General features: G+C 40.1%; 1 protein-coding gene across 1 annotated transcript in view; it reads left to right on the top strand.

The window, feature by feature from the left end:
* vstm2la (V-set and transmembrane domain containing 2 like a) overlaps positions 1-23,532 on the top strand; it is a 54,770-nt gene extending 31,238 nt beyond the window's left edge. Inside the window, exons 2-4 of the mRNA XM_026153899.2 lie at positions 16,921-17,090; positions 18,900-18,944; positions 22,241-23,532. Coding sequence (XP_026009684.1) covers positions 16,921-17,090; positions 18,900-18,944; positions 22,241-22,711 — 686 coding nt within the window. The 3' untranslated portion in view covers positions 22,712-23,532. The remainder of the gene's footprint in view (positions 1-16,920; positions 17,091-18,899; positions 18,945-22,240) is intronic.
* Positions 23,533-23,752: the final 220 nt, after the last annotated feature.

A 23,752-nucleotide genomic window follows, 5' to 3' on the forward strand; every position in this document is an offset into this window, starting at 1 on the left:
GTTATATGTCCGCAGGATTATCTGCTTTCACTTAATGAGTGTTGGAAAGCTAGTGTAAGAGTGTACCTCTCAGTTTGGAAAGGTGTGTGTGTGTGCACATCCAATAAGCCTGTTCACTTATTTATCCGTGCTGTCAGCTTGCCCCATGAGAGCCTTACTCGCACAACAGTAACCTGCAGAGAGGAGAGGGTGAGTGAGGAGGAAAAGCACAAGGAAGCAGGGAAGGAGGGGAAGAAGGAGGTGTGAATTGAGTGGAAGGGAATTTCACCACTCCCTGCCAGACACTGAGGCTCAGTTCCAGCTGTCCTGTCTACCAACACCCCACCTCCAACCTCCCCCCTTCTCCCTGTTGGTGCCTGTATGCTTCGAGCAGTGGACTCAAAGGCTTTCTCAGCTCTGGCTTTTAGCAGAGTGGAGATAATGGGAGGCACTTTTGGCTCTTTGCAGCAGCTCCATATAACCAATAGTGCGCTTTCAGTCCAATTAAAGAAAGCTTCTTCGTGTGTGAGGAAGACATAGAGGTCCATCTGTGACACACCATCCACTTCATACTCAACAAATGCAGTTTACTGAATATAGATTCAAACTGTAAGTCTATTTATGAAATGCTATTTTAACTGCAGCTAAACATTTCATACAGTTCCACCTGTGGCAAAACACAAAGGTATTATAGAGATATTATCACAGGGACTTCTTTATGTTACATTATGCTGAAATGCTCTCCTTGCCTTAGGCTTTGCTTATATGTGAAGGAGAGTCCTACTATGACTAAATTGGTCTCCCAGTGAAGTAAAGTTGACTTCGATGACACGTGGAAGGAAGTTATTCTGGTGTACACTGGTTTTATTGCCACTGCATATTGGCTTTCCAGCAGCTACAACACATTACAGAACTGTTCAGTAATGCCATTAAGCCTCTGTCGTATTTTGTGTCCAGTGAACAAATGTTGCTGTGCTACATTGCTAATTTCAAATGGTAAACATGATAAAAGTAGCAGCTAATAATGTACATATTGTCCTTGGGATCCTTTTAATATACAGTGGGGAAATAATTATTTGCTAAATTTATACATTTGCTAACTTACAAAGAAATAAACACTGGTGGTTTAATTTTAATTAACAGAATATCAACAAAAAATCTAGAAAAACACATTACATAAAAGTTATATATTGATTTACATGTAATTGAGTGAAGTACATATTTGATCTCCTAGACCCAGCCAGAATTTTGGCAACTAATGATGTCCATCAGGTGTCCAAGTAACACACAGATTACAATTAGTCAATCAATTACTGAATCATTTTCGTCCATTTCACCGTAGGTAACACCAAAGAGCTGTCAAAGGACAACTGCAACAAGACTGTAGACATGCTTAAGGCTAGAATAGGGTATAAGACAGTCAGCAAGATGCTTGGTAAAAAGGTGATGGCTTATTTGGAAACTGAAGAAATATTAAAGAACCATCAATTGCCCACAGTCTGGAGCTCCATGCAAGTTTGTTAAAGATCTGAAGGCATTTAGGGCCATGGTCACCAAGAACACCATTAGTGGCGCACTATACTGTATTGGGTTAAAATCTTGCAGCACCCACGAAGTTCCTCTGCTCAATAAGGCACATGTACAGGCCCATCTTAAGTTTGTCAGGGAACATGTTGCACTCATCTCCAAGAAACTAAATGGGAAGACTTGGGTGCTATGGTCAAATAAAGCCAAAATCTGGCTCTTTTGGCATCAACTTGACCCACCAACTGCAAGTGTACCATCCCCACAGTCAAGCATGGAGGTGGAAGTGTTATGGTTTGGGGCCATTTTCTGCTAATTCACAGCACCATGGGATGGGTTTTACAGCTTGACAGTGGCCCAGAACATACTGCAGAGCAATAAAGAAGTGGCTAAAGGTCATGAAGTGGCCGAGTCAGTCTCCAGACTTCAGTCCTATAGAAAATCTGTGAAGAAAGCTGAAGCTTCGGGCTGTAAAGCTCTAGCCAAGAAACCTAAACAATTAGGAGGGTTTCTATAAAAATGAGTGGGCCAAAATGCGAGCTGTGAGATGTGACCAAACCTGGTGTCTTACTGCTGTGCTTGCTAACAAGAGTGTCTCCAGGAAGTAGTAAGTCATATTTTGCTTTTGGATCAAATATGTATTGCAGTCAATGAAGTCCAAATCAGTGCATAAAATTTATGTAAAATGTTTTTTTTTCCTGATTTTTATTGATATTCTGTGTAGATGTACATCCTCACAGAGCCACTACCATGGCTAATGAAACACTTATTTGCTCTAAATGCCAAGAAAATGCATTTGCAATGCTTCTTTCATAGCTCTTCTTCCTATTAACTTTGTTTTTTTGTTGGAATATTAAGTTTTATTATCATCATTGGCTTAACTTTTGGAGAAATGAGTCCAATCATATCAATCGAATATTTCATCAAGTGACAGAGAGCTAAATGTAGTAGCAGTTCTGCATTTCTTCCAGGTTTGGTTACATGCTATAATTTAGAAAATGTCTCATCTGCCACTGTCCCTCCTACACACTTGTCACTGTAGGTCTTTGCTTGTTTTCACAGAGGCAGTAGAGGCCAATAAAGGCTGATACCACTGTGCACTGTTGGTACTGCTGTAATTGTGGTTTTCAAAATGATTTTTTCAAAACGCATTTATTTTCAAATGTAGGAATCAACCTGTGGGAGATGGGCAAAATCTCACTTTTAGCTTTGGGAAATAATTCTTCAGTGGGACTTGCAATGCAAATCGACATGGTTTTAAAAAAACCACTGCTGCAAGCAAAAACAAGCATTATGTGTTTACTAGTGACACGTTCCTTCAGAGATTTCTGAAAGATTTGCAAACTAAACTGTAAGCAAAAATGTCTTAATTTCATCCTGCTGGCAGAATCCTGCTGTCGTTTTGAAGAAAAACAGTATGAAGTGTTTATTTGTGTAAATGTCTTGTTGATGTGGACTATTTTTGTTACAGAAATAGAAGCCCTTAGGATTGAAATGATTGATAAGCCTTTTTGGGGTCTTTTCGAGAATCCTTCCTCCACACACGCCCCCCCCCCCCCCCCTCCCCCCATATCTCTCCGAGTCAGGCCCAACACGGATAGCGTACGTTTTGCTGTAAACCTTGGGTGCCGCATTTTAGCTCGTGCAGCTGTCGACTTCTATCTTTTTGCCCATATTGGTGCTGGAGAGGATACTCGAGGGTGCATTAGAGAGGGTAGGGAGATTAGATATAGAGTGCTGATATCTCTCCTGTTTCTCTCCCGCTATGTCTCCTCTTCGCTGCCACTGCCTGGCCCAGGAGAATAGACTGGTAGAAGCAGCTTTTGTAGAAGCAGAGAAAGAAGGATGCGCCCTGTTGTGATTTCTGCAGGCCTGTTTCTTTCATTTCGCCTTTTCTCCTCCCTCTGACTTCATCAGTTGTTTTTCTGCCTTCTTCTTTGAAACTTAGTCTTTCCATACCTGCAATGCTGCAGAAAGCACTATGCATAACAAAATAAAAGACACAGCTATCCTTTACGTTATGGGAGAGAAAAAAAGGGTGTTTCTTGGCTGCTTGTTAGTCTGAGCACTGAGTGTTTTGTTGGATTGTTGAAATCGTGGCTTTATCTTCACACCTCGTGCACACAGTTTTCTATTGGGAACTGTTATAGATTCACCTTGGAGATGACTTTATTTATTGTTCTGTCTTTCAGGCTGAGAAACACATACATCAGATTCAATGACTGATTGATTGGGGAGGCACTTTTAATTGCTGTGTTTTTATACACTGTAATGGAAACAGGGGGACTGAGGCTTTCAGCAAAAGCATGCATGCTTTTGGACTGGGCGGGGAAACGGTACCCACTCGAACACAGAGAGAACATGTAAACTCCACAACAAAAGGTCTTTGATTTGAACCCAAGTCCTTCTTCCTGTGAGGCAACAGTGCTAATCACCACGCCATACTGCTCGCTTGAGTTTATTTGTATTGATTTTTGATTTGTTGATCCAAATATTTCAGTGCAGCTGCAGAATAGCATCGTATGAATAGTGTAGAGTCATTCACGCCCCCCAGGGCATAAATTGCAACTGAATATGATACATTCAAAGTTTTCATGTCGGTGATATCTTTGTGGATTTTCATGAATGCTATGAAATCTGGTGCAAATATTCCCGGTACAGCATGAATCATATCAGGGTGCATCTGACCCAGTGGTGGTTCCTGTGTTGTAGCTAATCTTGCGCGTCCATCTGTTGTGTTTGGTGAATAAATAAAGCTGTGCAGTGAATGGCTGGATAGTGTTGTAGCTTGAAAATGTGTATTTTTAAAATATTTTTTGGGGGGGATCTCTAATGCAAACAAGATACGTTAAACACTTGTGTTGCACACACAGCTTTTAATGTTTAACATGGTAATCTATGGTAATTTATTATCAAATGAATTATTTAAAGTTGAATCTTAGATGACATCCTGCACTTGTTGCGAGATGACTGGTGTGAAATTCAAGACTGGGATGCCAAATCCATCCCGTTAGAAATAGGTTTAACACCACGAGAAGCTGTTCAGAATTATACTTTATTCAAACTGCATTTTAAACGTCATTGTTCTAAATGATTGCAGATCACACTATAACAAAGCAAAAGCTTGCAACATGTATAGATATAAAGTATGCACATACCCCAGTATACCCAAAACATACATATACATTTCTATACCTCAAGTTTCTGTAGCATTAGACTCTGTATGGAGCCCGTTGTAAACACCAAGCGACGGCTCATAAACACAGTGGCATTTACTCATCGCTGCTTAAACCTTCTTATCATCCATCACTGTTTTATGGCTAGTTAGCTCAGCTCCTGCTGCAACTGACCACACACAAGCCACGAGGCATTTTCATCGAGGCTTGTAAAAATCATTACAGACCTGACTGTGATGTGTCCTTTGAAATAACTCACATAAGCCGAAATAGTGATGCTACTTGGTGTGAACACTTACGTTTTATGTTTTTACAGCTGTATTCTCTTTTTTTTCAGTGTGAACAGGAAGTGATATGTGCTAATTGATGATAGCTGATTAGTATTGTAGGTTGCAGACTTGACAAATAGCACGATGGGTAGGACTGAGTGCCTTTCCATGAGTATTCAAAACGCTGGAAAAGTTTGCTTCTTTTCAAAAATAGTCTGTTTTTAATAAAACTTCACCTCTCAATTCCCCTAGCCCCAAACTATTCCACATTCATTATGCTGAGGAAACACTTTATTTCATTCTCTTGTTTGGACTGCTGATGAAAGTTGTGAAGCATTGTAGACTTATGAATAGGCAATAGGCACAGCAAATTTAAAATGTGCCTTTCTGCAGTGAATTCATTTGTGGTTTCTCATTAGTGAATCTTCAAAAAAAAGAGACACAGAGAGAGGGGGGAAAAAAACTCTAACATCTTCCAAGGAGACAAAACAATCTCGTGGATTCTGCTTGCTCAGGCTGGCTGGTTTGTCTTCGGCTATGCTCAGGCTTAAAGCTTCCGGCAGGTTCTCTGTGTAACTGATGGCAGCTGTTTACCACCGAACTGTTTAGAAGCTCATTATTAGAGCGTGAAGCTTGTTATGAGGCCATGTGAGAGACTCGTTACTCGCTAATTATTTCTGAGGAGCTGCCTGGCAAGCTGTGATGGAAGTAAAAAGAGAGAGAAGCAGAGAGACATAGTGTTGCAGAGGGGTCAAATGAGTGAGGCTTTCTTACTGTTTGTTTTAATCCACTGGGAATTTCAGTTCACTAGAGTGTACATGAATTTAAGCTTAAGCTGTATGTTTGCCATGTGCTTGTTTTACGTGGTAGATTTAATTTTAAAAGGGTGAATGGGATCATTTTGAGGGGTCAAAAGATGTAGAAAGGAATAAAAAACAAAGATAATTTGGGCTCTTTTCATTTTTAGCTTCTCAGAATTTCACTTTTCGTCAAATTTTCAACACTTCTGACTTTGCAGTACCCTTGTGTAAGTTGCACGATCTGATATCGTCGTGTTGGTGTTGTTCCCAGATCAGCATAGTAAATGTTGTTGCAGGATCAACATTGCATGTGACCAATCAGAATGTTGTGACGTCATACTTTTGCGACTTCGGGAAAAACCGCCGTAAAACAAAAAACTGTACTTAAGCTGCGAGAAACCGCCTCTGTCCGCCGATCAACGGACCCTAACCCTAACCCTTTAATAAACGCTAAGCAGAATTGATATTGTCCTTGCAACATTGGAATTTCATAAATGCACGAATGGCTTGGTGCGCCAAAGAATAACGTCACAACAATGTGATTGGTCACTTGCAATGTTGATCCTGGAACAACATTTACTATGTTGTTCCAGGAACAACATAGTAAATGTTGTTCCAGGATCAACACCAACACGACGATATCAGATCATCCATGTAAGTTGGGGTGAGTCAGTCTAACATACTCTTGATTGAACCATTTATAGCAGGGGTGTCTAACTCCAGGCCTTGAGAACCGGTGTCCTACAGGTTTTAGATGTGTCCTTGATCCAACACAGCTGATTCAAATGACTAAATGACCTTTTCAACATGTCTTGAAGTTCTCCAGAGGCCTGGTAATGAACTAATCATTTGATTAGTTCTAAAACCTGCAGAACACCGGCTCTTGAGGCCTGGAGTTCCCTACCCCTGATTTATAGTAATGTGATGATGATATTCCCGTAGACAAAGTTTTAAAGTTACATGTGCAATTTTGGGCATCATCTGGCCCATCAAAACAAATGTTTCCCTCCTCCTTTGTGCATTTTAAAGGGTTTTAGAAGTTTTTTTTCTTGCATGTCCCCTTCTCTCAGACTATCTATCTACATCCCTGTTGTCAACCTCACATTCATTTGTGCATATTCCTACTGTATACACACCAGTGTTGGTCAAGTTACTTGAAAAAAGTAATTAGTAACTAATTACTGATTACTTTTTCCCAAAACGTAATCCCATTACTTTGCTGATTACTTATTTTCAAAAATAATTAGTTACTTAGTTACTTTTTAAAAACATGATACACAACCTAAATAGGTAATAAAGCAGTAGACCTTTCAGCCCAGTTCTACTTTTTCATATAAAATGTAATCAAATGAAAAAAAAAGTCCCTTTTTAAAACTTGTTTTATTAGTTTTAATGTTTTAACTTCATGCACATCGCATTAAGCAAATATTAAATTATATGCAACAGTCTTTGATTTGAAGAAATTTGTTTAGCGTTTAAAGCTATTTTCTGCATATTCCAGCATATAAAATAAAGTTTTTTTTCTTTGGACACTCCCTCTTTCAAATAGATGCAAGTAAAACACGGCAGAAAATAAATGAAATCAAAGACTCAGCAGCACTGAGTCCTGTCGCTCTTAAATCTATTTTTACCTGTTTAGCAGAAGCGGAGCAGTCGGTGGTTTGCCCGGTGCTGCAGTGGTGATCTGATTCCACTGGCAGAACTGCTGAACTGACCACTCCTAAAAATGTTTGTTGTTTCTCTGATTGGTTTAACTTTTCAACCTATTGCTGCTGGCCTCTTTCATTTGCAGTCAAAATGTGCATTTGAAGTATTTTCTATTTCTTAAATGTGCTTAATTTGTTATGGAATAACAAGGGAACAGGCCTCACCTGCCCATAAAGCTTCATGAATAAAATGATTGTAATACTTAATAAGTTCATGATTTAAATTAAAGCTGAAAGTCTGCCATTCAAACACATATTGATTCATGTCAAATCCACTGTGATGGTATATGCAAGCAGAATTGCGAAAATTGTGCTTAAGTACTTAGGGACCTAACTGTTAAGTAACACTTCTCTATTATACACTTTACTGGAATACTGTAAGAAATGTATTAGATCAGCGATCCCCAACCCCGGGCCTCAGACCGCTACCGGTCCGTGAGTCATTTGGTACCAGGCCGCGAGAGTTAAGGCTCAGGTGTGAAATGTATGGTTTTCAGGGTTTTTATCGGTTTTCAGCGTTATTTTGTTATCGTTTTTATCGTTTACTCGGTTTTCCTTGGTCTTTTCACGTGTGTTATGAATAAATTTTCTTGTTTTTCGGTACCGGTACTAGTTTTATTTTGTTGTATTTATCCGCGACACCTTAAAGGCCAGTCCGTGAAAATATTGTCGGGCATAAACCGGTCCGTGGCGCAAAAAAGGTTGGGGACCGCTGTATTAGATGACGTCCCACAAATTGTTGTTTGTAGGATTTTCCTGTAGATTACAGTTGGTAAACTGTAAAATAACAGTTTCATAGAAAATACTCTGCTTACAGTGCAAGCAGTGGATAGATTGTTTTTCAAGAATGGATATAAATAAACCCAGTGGGGATTTAAGTTGTCACAGCGGCAGAAAATATAGTGCAGATAAAAAATACAACAAATAGACATACAGATAAAGATACAGATAAAGAGGTAAATAGGCCAACTTTATCTTTATGGGATGTGTATTTTTACCTCATTAGTCTCCATCTTCACTGAGTCCATGAGACAATCATTTATAACTGACTTGAAGCTGGTTGTGCCTCTCAGGGTTCCCAATGAAGAGAAGAGAAATCATACAGCACCTTACAGGCTGCATGTTTTTATGGATAGCAGAGAAGACAGAAATAGCTCCAGCTCAAGTCCTGAATTTCTCATTGTTCCAAACGGAGGCGCTGAGCAAGACAAGCGATGCAGTCCAGAGCAAAATAAGCCATCTTCGGGATGAGGAACCTGATTCCTGTGGCTGTTTTATTGTCGTTATTATTAATGGAGATAAAACAAGGAAGCTGGAGAGTTGATTTTTCTATAAATTCTGCAGAAAGAAAGGTTGCTTCTAAATCTGGTGTATCTGGTACATGTTATGTGAAAAGAAGATTGAGGTGATATCTGAATGACTGGATTAAATCAAACCGTTCTAGATAGTAAATGCCACAGCTAGCTGATCCCGTTACCAATGACAATACAGGGCATTTCAGTATATTGTTATTCATGTTTCTCGTACTACATCGAAGTGAGCCTCTTCACTCGCCTGCTGTTGCTCTCAGACATGCGGTGAAACAAGAGATGCTTTAAGCGCATTCGTCTCACACTGCTTTGTAATACAAGGGCTTAGTTGTTATTCTGAACTCTCTGCTCTCATTGTGTTTTTGTGAAGAAATAATCGCTCAGTGATGATGTGGTAATAATTTCTTGTGCCGACGTGCCACCTTTTGTTGTGTTGAATTACAGGAAAAAGATGACTTGTCCTTGGTGTTCTGGCTGAACCCTCTGGCTCAGGAAGCCATGTTCTCCTTTTAACCTTTTTCATTTGATTAAGAGGGAAAACAGTGTTTGACCTGCGCTGTGGGGAGGCAGGCCGGCAGCTGGGATTTAGGCCAAAACAGCAGGAAACTGATCTCAAATGGAGGAGCTGGCAAAGCCAAGGGTGGTGAAGGTCCACACACACAGAGACAATACACATGTGTGCATTGTGTGCCACTGCGGTTGTGCAGTGTTGCTGTACATAGAATACAGACACAATAGATTTTGGACATAAGAGCATGCAACACAAAATTCCATATGCACGCACATCCCAGGACTGGTGTGTATTACAGATCGTTTCATTTTCACCTCTTTTACCTCATTGTTTTGGTTTATGTTGACACAGTTCTCAGTGTAAACAAATGACAGAAAGACAACATCAACAAGAAAGTCAAATACTTTCTGCTAATATGGGCTGTTGGAAACCAAGCTAGAGCCAAAAGCAGAATGTATATAACTGTATATTTATCAGTTCTTCCACCTTGTCTAGCCTCTGGTCATTTAATTTTTTACCTTGCTACAGTAATGTGTAAGGTGTGTACAGGTAAAGGGTAAACTTCCAAACAAAAAGGAAACACATAGATTGGAACCCATAGAACAGCGATTTAATCATTTTTAATCATTTTTGTTTAATGGAAATTTTGACTTACTGGAGGCACCTTGTAACAGGTATTACAACCTTATCCTTCACATCAAAAGAAAAACATATGCAAAATATGAAGCCTGTTTTACTGTACTATTTGCTAAAGTATCTTTCAGTCTACAGCTAAGCATAAAGCATCCACTGCGCAAATATGAATAGCACTGTGATGTTTAATTTCATCCATTTAACCAGCAGATTAAAGCACCACTAAAACTAGCAACTACAAATAGATTCACATTTGGATGTGTATGCATCCATTGGGGATTATTAACTAAGTTACTGTTGTAATGAAAATGTAATTCTATATTTGCAGAAATGTAGCTGGGCAACACAGCAATGTAACCCTTCTTTTTCTGTGTGTAACGGAAGATGCACATACATCAGTTTAATTACCATTTTAATAGGCTGTGAGCCACATTACATTGTAACCACTTGCTTAACTGTTATGAAGCCATTTCAAGATGCTGAAAAGCTCTTGAGAGCACTGTACGCGGCACGATGCACCACCAGCCATCTCGCACACTGAGCAGCATTGACATTCAGAGGCTGATGCTGCCAGCTGCCCGATCATGATGGATTCAGATCGTGAGCAGAAAAGGCACAGAGAGGCTCAGCGTTGCCAAAGCCCTTATGTATTAAAAAAAAACTCGACTGTTGCACCAATGCGTTGTGGAAGCTATGAGGAGTGAGAGAGGGTTACACAAGGCTGCGGGCGAAATGCACAGAAGCAAATGCATGACGGGTCTCTCAATATCCTTGTTAGGCAGCTGTGAAATAACATATGAGCCCTTGGAAAGTGATTTTTTTTTCTTTTTTCTTTTTGAGGCGTGGAGAAGAGGAGAAGTGAACAGCAAAAAGTTTTACCCGTGTACTCTGCTTGGATTTAAATATGACTGCTCTTGAATTCACAGTCACTCCAGGTGTAGTCCTTAGAGCTTGTCAGAGTTGTGGTTTGGTCTCTGTTTTGAGACAAAGATCATGAATAAATAAATTTAAGAATGATTAAAATTTAGGTCTTCACTTCACTTGTATCTCTTTAAAGTGCGTTACTGTGCTGTAAATTGTGAATTTCTTTGCTGTGGTTATTAGATTTATGCCTGCTGTGGTATGTTTACCCTCCAAATCTCCGACGATAATTGGAGCAAAGAATATGTGCAGCTACACGGTTCCCCATTCGCAAGCCTTAGACACAGAGCTTTTAAAAAGGTTAGGAATTTATGTATACAAACAGTAACAAATGATAAAAAATAACCATTTTCTAGAGCTAATATCCACTGCTAGATTCAGGAGTCACTTTTTAAACTGTGCACTGTAGGTCAGGATCTGAGTCTGTGCAGTTGTGGAGCCTATACCTGCTGCTGGTTGGTTGTTAAAGCCTCCCAAATTTATGCGCTGTCGGCTTATCTCGTTTTCTATTTCTGTAGGTTTACTAGAAAAGATGTGAATGCATTAATGAGTTTTGTAGAGTACCAGTAACAGAGCTAAACTTAGTATCAAAAGTCAAGTAGCAAATTATACAACTGACTGGATCTGACTTTTTTGCCCACAAAAGTTCCTTAATTCTTCATGGCATAAATTTAACATTCCTTAGAGATTTTAATCCATATTGATACAGCTGCTGCAAATTTGTCAGCTGTACATCTATGAAGCAAATCATCCCAAAGGTGCTCTGCTGGATTGAAATCTGTGTACATTAAACTCATTGTCATCTTCAAAAAATTTTGAGGATGACTTGAGTTGTGTGACATAGGGCACATTATTCTGATGGAGGCATCAGTTGGTACTGAGAGACCCAAAGTATGCCAAGAAAGTATGTTCCACGCCATTGCACCACTGATGCAAAGGCATAATAGATCCATGTTGTTGGTTACGTCAAGATCATGTTAGACCCTAACGTGTCAATGTCGCAGCAGAAATCAAGACTAATCGGGCCCTCCAACATTCTTTCAGACTTTTGTTGATTCGTTTTGGTGAACTGGTGGGAATGGTAGTCTTAGTTTTCTGTTCTTAGCTGACAGGAGTGGCACTTGGTTTGGTCTTTGCTGCTGTAGCCCATCTGCTCCAACGTGCTGTGCGTTCTGAGCAGTCTGGCCATTCTCCCGTGACATCTGGCACCAACAAGGCCATTTTCTTCCAGAGAACTGCCACATTGGACATTTTATCTAACATTATCTGCCTCCTGTTTGGTGCTGGGCAGGTAGTATTGGTGAACATATTGGAGCTGAAAACAGCTAGCTGGCACCAATCACTGAGAAAATCAGCATTTCCAAAGCAAAAACCATCATCTTCCAACGCAGTCCCAGTGTCTTTGCTCTTGACTGATTTTCTTCCTTCTTCATTTCCACATTAAAAACATAAGAAGATACTGTGAACTCTTATAATGACTTTATTGACATTGCGCATTGGTATCATTGGTATGATTATATCTCTTCTGAATGCTATACATAAGACAAGCCATAAACCAAATTTACTAAAAGAATTCTGTCCAGAGAGGAAGTAAATAATCAGAAAATGGAATTTGTTTTGCAATAACTCATCTTAGAACCTGCTGTATCTCTTCTCCTTGAATTTACATCCTTCTTGTGGAAAGCAACAGAGCACAAGAGAGGTGAAGAAGTATGTGCAGGCAGGGTGGAGATGAGTGTGATCTATAACAGAAGGGTAGCAGCAAGTGTGAAAGGTAGTTTTTTGACTTAAGAAATTTTATATTTATGGTTCTTTCAACAAAACAGAAAACAATTTCCTTCCTTTCTCTCGAAAATTTCGCTATTCTGAAAAGTGCCACCTAGGCGGATCTCATCCGTGTAAACAAGCTTATAAGGAGTGTAAGATAGACGTTAGGTTGGCCAGAGTAAGTATGCTACAAAGGAACATTTCCTGTTCCCCTCTTATCACCACTGTAATTACCACATTCCACTTCTCAAAGAAATAAACAATAGCAGGCGCCTCTGCAGCTTTCTCCACTCCAAGCTATCTGCTGCCTCACACGCTGTCCTCCACCTTCCTCCTCCTCCTCTCCTGTCCCTCTCCCTCTGTCTCACACACAGCGCATCTCATATTAATTCTTCCCATATACAAACACACAGAGCCACACTCTCACAAACATCAGTCGTTAATTTGATCTCTGCTGATGATTTATTTTCTCGATGACTGCGCAAACACACGCAGCCTTTTCTTCTCAGCCCCCGTTAATTTGTCTGTCCATCTCTCCGTCCTCCTGTGGTAACAGGGCTGACACGGAGTGTGACTTGGCAGCCGTACTGTAGCTTTTAAGCACCGACTTGCAGCAGTCGCCCGAGAGCCTTCCGTCGTTTATCTCGCGGATAATAATAATGCTTAGGGGTGAGCAGACCTAACTCATCACTGCCTTTTATGGCTTCAACAATGCAGTGATTATAAATGGCTATTAATAAGAGATACAGCATTAGAGAGCCACAAGTTTGAATCATCATTACAGGAGAATTGTTCAGATTTGCAGAGTAGCAGAAGATAATTTAATTCTGCGTGACAATATGTGAGATTTTCCTCAGATTTGTTACATTTTAAAAGCTGCTTTTAAAGTCTTAAACAGGTGCAGGAAATATTGTAATTAAGAAAAGAGACATTTTACTGGATGAGGCAGACTGAGAAACAGCACATTGTGCTATCAAATTAGCATCTGCTGTGTGGGTTTTGTAAATTACTGGGTGAGAATTATCTCTCTTACATTATAATAAACTGCTGATGACTATCACATTTTCATGTGGTTTTATAATTTGGGAAGCATTAAAGCCCCCTCCCCCAAAAAATGCCCAAGGATTTTGCATTGTGGGCTTCACAGCTAAGTGGGAAAAGATAGATGATCATTGCTAAAAGCAAATTCAAAGGCTCTATCTTCCACCGTTCTTTATGTCCCAGCTTTGAATATTATCTACAAGAGAAGGGCCACAGGCATTGTTGCTGACTCCGGCTGTGTAATGTCAAATCGATACCTGGTGTGTTTCGGGTTTCACAAATGAAAAATACAAGCAGATTTGATCAATGTACAAGAGGGATATATGACTCGAGGCTTGTACCGCTCTCGTAATACAAGACGGATCCATAGCGCAGCCTCACTGGGTTGAACGGGCGAGATTAATCTATGAACCGAGATGAAAATCGGCACTTAGTTGGCACTGATTTCACTCGGTCTTATTGAGTGAATAAGCTGGACAAATCTTGGTAGGGGCAATTTCAAAGGTGGAGATTTTTTTAAGTTTATTGAAGTTTACAGTTTGAAGGAAAACTCCTAATTCCTGCATGATAAATGAAAAGTTTTGTAGACAATGCTGAAAATACGGCAGTGATGTAGACGCAAGCAGCGAATTCAGTGTTGCGTTTCTTTCATAGTAGTAGACATCTCTGGTGTGATTGATCGCTGCCTGTTGAGTTTTGTCTTGATTTTTTTGGTGGGTGTATGTGAAAGGAAAGGGATGAAGAATAAAAATGATGTAAGATTCTTGTTTTCTTGTGTTCATGTGTGAATGTTTTCCCTTGTTTTAATGTTTAAACGCTGTGAAATATATTTTTAATGACTCCCGAGCTTTCAGCCGGGCTTTGAATTGGCCATTTCCAGAACCCTCTTTTTTTGAGCCATTCCTTGGCAAATTTACTATGCTTAGTATCATTTTCATGGTGATCAATTCAATTCCAGTTTAGCTTGAACTTTTGGACAGACGGCCTCATATTGTCTTCAACGACTCTTTCATATGATGCATGGCACATTAATTAAAACAATGGGCTGTCTTTGCTTCTGTTTATTGGCAGAATGAATTTTTTCTCTATGGTTACTCTTGGATAGCAAAGACTTTTTCCTGGCACAGCTCTTGCACATTTAAAATTAGGGCCATGGCGTGATTGTAGATACATGCACTTTAACACCTGCAGAAGGTGAATTTGGGTGGCTATTGAAAATTTATTTTTGGAGAAAATTCTCTTGCATTTGGCGGTTTTCCCATTCATGGGAAAACTAGCAGTAGTGACTTTTGTTATTTCTAAATTACCTTTCTTAAATAATTCAAAGATTAAAATCTGTTGACAGACTGACAGGCATACACATACAACACACTTTGATTTTTATACCAAAGAAACGCACTTTTTCATCAGTCTAAGGAAGTTTAACTGTGAATTAATCTTTTATATTCAGTCATCCATCTGTGGATCATGCTAGCCTAGTTTAATAACTCCTGGAGATTGGAGCCTATATGGTGCTGGGGGCGGAGTCTGTGAATTTACTCTATTGGTGTCATAGGCCCTCTAGGAGTTCGGAGTTAAGAGGTCAAGAGTTAAAGTTTCCATTGTAACACCTCCAGATTTGACATAGAAACACTCGTTTTTAACACTCGATTTTAACTACTATCATTTTACACCTCAGAGTTACATTAAAAGAATGTGACTCTACTTAGAGTAAAATTAACTCTACTTTTGCAAGAAGACTACTAACACCAAAACATTTAACACTTTTGAATTTGCTGTGTAGGGAAATGGATGGGTGGGCATACATTTTCTCCTGTTTATTCTTATAATGTGTTGGAAACCCTTACATATTCAGTTCAGGTCATTTGTGTTTTATTTGCACCCTTTATTGTTGGATTGAAAACCCCAATAATAAGATTATGAGCTTGGCGATGGTGGGAAGTAAAAACTCAGTTTTAACAGGAAGAAACCTTCGGTTCAGTGAGGCGTAGCCATTTGCTGTAACCGGTTGGGGGTCCTGAGCCTCTCCCTGAGCCTGGTTCTGCAGGAGATTCTGGGACCCTAACGAGATGTTTGAAGCCTAATCCTAAAGTTATCGAGGATGATTTTTTCGAAATTTTAGGAACCACACTGTCTTCAGTCTTTACTGAGATATTCCTCTCACTGGCTTGGGAATTCCTAAAAAATAAACAAATTCTTCTTAAAATCAGCTTGCAAAACAAGTCTTTGACCTTAAATTTTCAAGAACAACATCTATTTCTGACTTGGCTCTAAACCTACCTCATCCTTCACATGTACCACGATACTTTCTTCCAGTTAAACACCATATTTGATCATATGATGATACTGCTGTAAAGTGGCCCACTGGATCACTATTACGGGTTGGACCACAGCCATCGTCAGACTCACCCTTTCATGTAATCTCAGCTACAAAGCTATAAAGTTTCATGACTGCTTCATATACTGTTGTGATTTTAAAGGTTTAAGCAATCACAGCTACACTGTTTTAAGTTTTAAAAAAGCCTTTTTTTCTTAATAGGTTTCATAAACGCCAAAACATTGAACATTTTTTATGTGTAGTTTTCAAATATAACTTACACTTCCTTCTCACCCTTGGGGTCTTTCTTCAGTACACACCCACTCATTCTGCCTGTTCGCGTTCATCAGTCTCACCTTCACACACACACTTATCATTTAGCTGTAGCAGCTTGAAAATGGAACAAAGAAAGCACTCACCTCGTTTCCGCCATGATTTATGCTAGGACTGCTATATTATTGGTTCAGTTAATATGCAGACTCATTACACTCATCCCAGTCTCAGATTTATCAACTGTTTTGCTGAAGCAATTTAAGGGTTTTCCTGAAAATTGATTTAAGCGTTTCAGAATATATTTCTGAGTACTTATTACTAACAACTTCCTCCTTCAATTTCACTCTACCTCAATTTTAATTTGACAGAAAAGGGTCTCAAGCTCTAACTTTCTCTCTTCTCTGAAAGATTGTTGGATTTGTGATGTATAAATCAAACCTCACTCTGTGTCTGAATGTTGGATCAGAACATTTTCTACCCTTACAAGAGTAAAACCGGGCAGAAAAAAATGAGTAGATAGTGACTAAGTGCCCTTTTACCAGGCTCAAGTCAAGAAAATTGTCATCCACTTGTAAAACGCTCATTACGGTTTTGGTGCAAGCTCCAAAGGGCATCCACTTCAGGCTTGCTGGTCTGTCTGAACTGAAAGCTTGCTACTAGAACCATTTGTTAACCGTGTCTGTGTCTGTCCAGCCATGTTCACAGAGGTGCCTCACGATATGACTGCCCAAAGAGGTCAGGATGTGGAGATGGCCTGCTCATTCAGAGGAGCGGGAACCCCTTCCTATGCACTGGAAATCCAGTGGTGGTACATCAGGAACCATCTTGACTGGACCCACAGGCAGCCCTGGACAACTAATGAAGTAAGTTCACAACAGAAATTCTGGCTCCTTTTTTTGGTTTTATTTAAAGGATATGTTCACCCTTAGTGATCTTGTTTACAGGTGGTCATCCTTCCTGGGATAGTTAACACAGCCACCTGGAAAATCTAAATGCTCAGTTGAATCACTACTGCCTGACTGCTTGTTTCTACAATGTTACCAAAATGATCGAAAAGATGAAAAATTAAAATAAAAGATCAACTCCAGATGAATTCTAGATGATCTTGCAATGGGATCCCACCAGCCCAGTGATGCTGATGCACACACTAGAGTTGGCACTGTAGTAAATGTGTTTGTAACATGTAAATGAACAGATTAGAAATCAAAGAAGGGGCTATAAGTATGCAAAGGAAAACAGACTAATGTGGGTGCAGGTTTGTAAGGTGCGAACAGGTTTTGAGCCCCTTGCCGCGATTTCTTCCAGTGTCTTTTACCCAGTACTGATCTTGGAACTCAGCCTTCATTTTGACCTCAGCTACACACTTGTCAGGTTTCACGTCTGTGTTTCACATTGCTGAAATATGCCCACAGAGACACATTTCAACACCTGCCAAAGTGCTCAAAACAACCTTTATGGCAGTTGCCACAGCAGGTGATTTTAAGCCCACGGACTCATAAGGTGAAATAAGTATTTACGCTCTCTGTCTCTGAGTTGTCTTCAGAAATTGTCTTTTGAGTATATGGGAGAGTAAGGTAATATGAGCCCTTTTTCTTTTTTAACTTGACTTGAACTATAGTTAGAGAATTACAACCTCAAGTCCAAAGAAAGTGGCGTTATGGATCAGCTTGCCACATGCAGACTGTAAGCTTTGGTCCCATTTTGCCCCACAGTCACTTTTGCATGTTTTATTTTTATCATTTGTTTTGATGTATTCATTACCATTTCATCAATATGCGATCTAAGTATTATTATAGCTTTTGACCTGAAATCGATGATACCTGTTATGTCAAAAGCTGTTTTTAAAAAAAAAAAAAATCTGTTGTTTACGTCATCCATAAGATTCTTCATTTACAGCGAGCTGAAAAAGTTACTTTCTATTTTAAATGAGAGTAAAATGACTTGCATGTGGTATGGTTGCTCATATTCAGGCGATGTATTAACTTACACACTTTCTCATCTTAACCAGCTCCTCCTCCCACAACACGTGTATATCCCTTATGATTTCACATTAGCTCGTATTAAAATCTTTAAAACAACTTTAATTATTCTATTAGCCACATGGGGGCGAAAATTTATAAAACGATGCAGAAGAACATGACGCCAATACAATAACATAATTAGGTGTTAACCAGCTGTTCTCACATCTACTAGACTTCGAGTAACATTAGCGCTCATTTAGACTCAGATTCCATATCACATTTATATTCAATATTAAATATGTTTTGTTTTTTAGATGTCTGACTATGTTAAGCAGTTGGTTTGTTTTTCTTGATGCATGTAGGAATTGATAAGACAGAGTCAGACTGAGCTAAATACAGTAACTGTGTATAAAACAGACCAAGAAGGAGCCAAAAATCTGCACAAAACTGCATATTATGATGGTATTTATCCCACGACAGCTGAAGTTTTCCTCCAAAAAAACTTGAAAAAACCTTCGCTAATTTCATGTTGATTTGTGTGTTTGTGAAATATTGACTGTAGTACTGTATGTGGGCTTCAGTATCTAACTGGCACACTAAGAACAACAAGAAACATAATCAGTTCTGTATTCTGGTACATGTGTTTCACTTTTAGTTTTAGAAAGCCAATCAAACTGAGATCCTTCTGCTAATGTTTGTCACTTTTCCTAGGTGGCTCCTGAGGAGGAGATGGCAAAGGATGCTACAAAGATAAGTGTGAGTTGCGAACAATATCTGCAGTTATTTTCACCAGAAAGCCGTTATGTTTGCCTTGGTGTTAGAAGACTCAAAATGCTTATGATTACATTTAAATTTCTTGTTCTGCATGATCCACAGAGGTTGTGCTTATGCTGTATTGCAGCTCGCATGGTGGGTGAACGCTCCAGACGGTGCATTAACACGTTCACGAAAAACCTCGATGGCTCTGCAGAAGCACAGCGTCAGGCAAAGAGCAGGCAGCGCTGCTGCTCGTGGGTGGTTAAGTGTCCTCCCCATGGGGGAGTGGCCCCTGAGGGCATCATCTGCAAATTTTAATAAACACTACTGAAACTTTGTGGCTGCAGCACCAGATCTCAGTAAAACAGAGTAGAAAAGGAAGGGTGGGAAGTCAGCAGATCTTTTTATATCTCCTCTGGTATTCCCCCTGGCAAATGGAAAAATAGGTGAGCCTTTTATTGAAAGAAGCAGGACAGTATAGAGTAACTCAACATTTTGACTTTTTTCTAATTACCTGCAGAAGTGAGCAGACTGCAGGACCGACTGCATGTTATCTCTACATAAACTTATTCCCCTAGCCTTATCTCTTTCCACTGACTTTATAATTACAAAAATGAACCAAAAAATGTTCTACTTTCTGGGGTTTTAAAGCTCTGTGTGTGTGTGTGTGTGTGTGTGTGTGTGTGTGTGTGTGTGTGTGTGTGTGTGTGTGTGTGTGTGTGTGTGTGTGTGCAGAAGTTGAAGATGCATAAAGCTGCATTAAACATGCAGAAACATGTACACACAAAAACCTTTCGGCTTTCTCCCAAAAGGCTAGCTGCTGCTGAATCACTGATGCTGTGTTTTTGTGACTGTGTGTGTGTCTGTGTGCTTTTGTGTGTCTGTGTGCATGTTTGTGTGGGTGGAGCAAAACACTGCAGGCTACACAGCTGCAAAATCATTATGAGCTCTCTCTATATAATGGATCCTGGCTCACATCCATACAGTCAAACCAAAAACACCATGAGATGCTCACATATGCAGACGCAAACTCGCAAACGGCACGCATTAAGCTCACGCTTACAGCCAAACGCGCAAATGTCACTGCCACACACGACGCACACATCCCAACACCTACTGGCGTCACGAGGAGGAAGGTGGGTGATAAATGAAGTTGTATTTATATCTTGGTGCGTCACATCTCAAGATGTCCCCAGACTCTCATCGTCTTAACTCCTGCTCTGCAAACTTGCAAAGCATTTGACGTCTTCTCTTCGTACTTTCACAGATTTTATTGTTTGTCTGAGTGATTGGCTTGGAGGAGACGTGGCCTTAGAGTGCATCCAGGCCACACCACACATTTATTCTATTCTTCTCATGATCTTTCTTTTGTACCTCCAGTACTTCACGCATCTTAACTATCTTCAAAATACACTCAGCTCATTTTCTCAACACAGACGAGTGTATGATAGGCAGCCGCAAGCCTTAAGTGGCTTGACTGAATTTGCATGCAAGACGGATGCTTATACAATCAAAGTAATAATTTGGCATTTTGAAACGATCCACTGATTTGCATTCTCGCTGATTGTTAGATGAGAAGATAAATGCCACGTCTGTGATGTCGTTTTGTCTTGATTTTCTATGTGTTGTGTTCTTCTTCTGAGGAAAACCGGCTCAGGACTGCAAAGGGAAAAAAAAACTTTTTGTGAAATCTGATACATTTGGATGAGCCATCCATCTATCATCATCTTAACCACTTCACCGATTCAGAGAGAAAAAAGAAAAGATTACGGGTGTTTCCGGAAATTGCACAGGTTTACAAGAAAATGATGAATTTCATAACATTTTAAAAGTTTGCAGTGAACAAATGAGATTAAAGTTACAAATTTATGAGAAATGTTGCAGAAACTGTCTTTTTGTAAAATGAGCCGCAACACTTCATTTTGCAAGTGGGATCACCATCACGCGACAGAGGCTACGAGTAAACAAGGAGCACTGCCAATTTCATTCAGACCAGTGTGTTATTTTCTTCTAAACAGGCAGAATTCAGGGTCATGTCCAGATGCTTATGATAATATGATGATTCACTAAAATACTGAGTTTATCCTTACTGCCGAGTCAGATTTTGAAGTGTAATTTGCGTGGCCAGGCATAAAAATGGCAAGTGGGCCACATGTGTGATGTAATGAGGTTGTTCCCACTTTACAAAGGGTAGCCATGAGGTTCATTAAAAATGATGACTTTAATCTCACAGACCATGCAGTACTCTGCAAGTCTTGAGCTGCCTCTTATTTCTTCACTCATTTCTTTGTATGCTGCTACAAAGACAACGAGAAATAGGTGCAGCGATTTATTGAAATGTGCAAACATATTCAGAAATTAAGTTGCCTGGCAAAAAAACACAAAAAACTCTTTGAACAGGGTCAGCTACAAGGACTGGAAATAACTAAAAAGAACAGCTAAAGAGAAACTCTAAAAGACCTGCAGAAAGCCTGTGAACTCAAAACTATCTTAAATATGACAACAAGTTTGACTACTTTGGAGGTAAATGTATAAAAATGAAGGACTTTTGCACAGCTCTGTATATGTTGACCCAGCTCAAACTTCTATTTTACCTACAATGGCATTAATACGCTGCTGTAGCTGCCCCGTGTGAATAGTAAAACTTCATAGCTGAAGCCAAGAAACAGCACACCATACTTAGTTGAAGTGAGAAGGTGAGTGCACATTTTGTAAGATGTGCACTCACTCATCTCGGGGTCTGTGAGATAGCAAAAGTCCTTTTTGGGGGGTTTTGTGCACTTTTCCTGTGTTTTTTTTATTTTATTTTATTTTGAAGGCTCATCTTCAGCTATATATAGAGAACAAGAACAAAGCCAAACAAAGCTGATCTGACAGCACAGATAGCTACAGTATTGGAGCTGCTTTTTGCTGAAATATTAGTTGAATCATTTTTAGGGTTTTCAAATTGCTCTTTTTCATTTTTTGAAAGAGTAAATGACATTTTCCTTCTATTCCAGTTAAAGGGACTCGTAAAAATTGCAACATTAATTAATTCAGTACTCTCAATAGATGGCAGGTTTTTCTTGGTCTGATATGAACAGGAGCTATAGTGACTGTTAGTTCATTCATTCATTAAACTAATAGCTTTTACTTTACTACATTTATTGTTGGGTTGCCATTATCTTGAAATGGCCACTCATTGGTAAACTCTCTTCTGATTGGAAGTTATATTGGATATATTTGTTACAGTCCAACCACATTATATATGTTTTTTTATTTGTTTGTTTGTTTTTTTGTCCGTCTACCTTCATCAGGTTGTGAAGGTTGTAGGAAGCAACATCTCCCACAAACTCCGCCTCTCCCGAGTCAAGCCGTCTGACGAGGGCACGTACGAGTGCCGAGTCATTGACTTCAGCGACATCGAGGGCGCGCGTCACCACCGCGTCAGAGCCTACCTGCAGGTGGTGCCGGAGAGCGACGTAATCAGCCGTAACCCCAGCAACAACTTTGAGGCCATGGACGACACCAAGAGAGGAGTGGGATTCTCTGACGGGGACGACGGGGAGTCTCTCGGTGGCACCAAAGAGCACGCTCACAGCCATCACCAGAATCACGGGCACCACCAGGAGCACGGCAAGCGTTCTTCTTCACCTGCCCACCACAGCCACGGCAGCAGCAGCAGCAGTCAGCAACACAAGGCGGGCAGAGAGCTGAGGAAGAGGGACGTGGACAGTAACCACAGTAGCCACAATGACTGCACCAACGAACCGAGCTGTGCGCTGTAGATGGCATTACACAAGGATTGCATAATATGATGTGTGTCACAGCATAAAAAAGCTATTCTTCCCACACAGTGCAGGCCTGTGCACAAATCCAGAATCTCTAGAAAATGTCCAGTATGGCTTATTCTAAGCACAGGGCTGCAAACTGTGCAGGGAATGTAGCTTTTTCTCGCTGTGCATGGGTCTGGGTTGGACTGCTCACCTGTCTGTAAAGCCTGGCTTCACAGCATTCAGCAAAAGGGTGGGAAGGGGGAGGGGGGTGCTGATGTGTAGATCTAGGCAGCTCCACAGGTTCTGGTCTCAGCACCAATTATAAAAAAAGAAAAGGAAAAAAGAGACCTCTGTCTTACTATTAACCCGTGCTCTGTTCCACTCTTGTACTTTACATACTGTAAAAGACACACTCTGCTTTCATGCTCATACTTCTTCCACTGCCTTACTCTGTCATTTGATACACCCTCAGAAAAGAAAGGCTGATATTGTACATTTTATAACTGGGTCTGTCCCCAGTAGAAAAAAATCCTCCCTTTTATTCTGAGAGTATTCTGAATGAAACTCAGCCTACTTCTTTCCCTGAAAATCTTTTTCAGCTTCATTACATCTTTTTTTTTCTCTTCTGTGTGCATTCAATAAGTATACAGCCACACATCGACAAGTGTTCTCCCTGTGTTCCCAGAGCAGCAGTGCTTATCCAGCACAGACACAAGTCTTAAATCACAGATACATCGATAGTTTGAAAAGGGAGAGATTTTAAATCAAACCAACAACAACACGGGCTCCATCCTCCCCGCAGAGCTCTTTTGAGTTTATGACGCCTCTCTGAAAATTTGCCTTCCCTCACTCGTGCTGCAGGTTTGATCCACTCATGGCTGTTCACGCTGAGAGAAATCAATCAATCAAATCGCTCCATGCGGACCCCACCCTATTGGAAAGCCATGAAACGGTCAAATCCCAATGCCTCTAAATTAAACAGATTTGGTGTGCCTCTGAATCCTGACTATAAATACATAGAAGGAACAGATCGTGATCTTCGTGAAACAAACT

Source organism: Astatotilapia calliptera, chromosome 20, assembly GCF_964374335.1.
Source record: "Astatotilapia calliptera chromosome 20, fAstCal68.1, whole genome shotgun sequence".
Taxonomy (NCBI): domain Eukaryota; kingdom Metazoa; phylum Chordata; class Actinopteri; order Cichliformes; family Cichlidae; genus Astatotilapia; species Astatotilapia calliptera.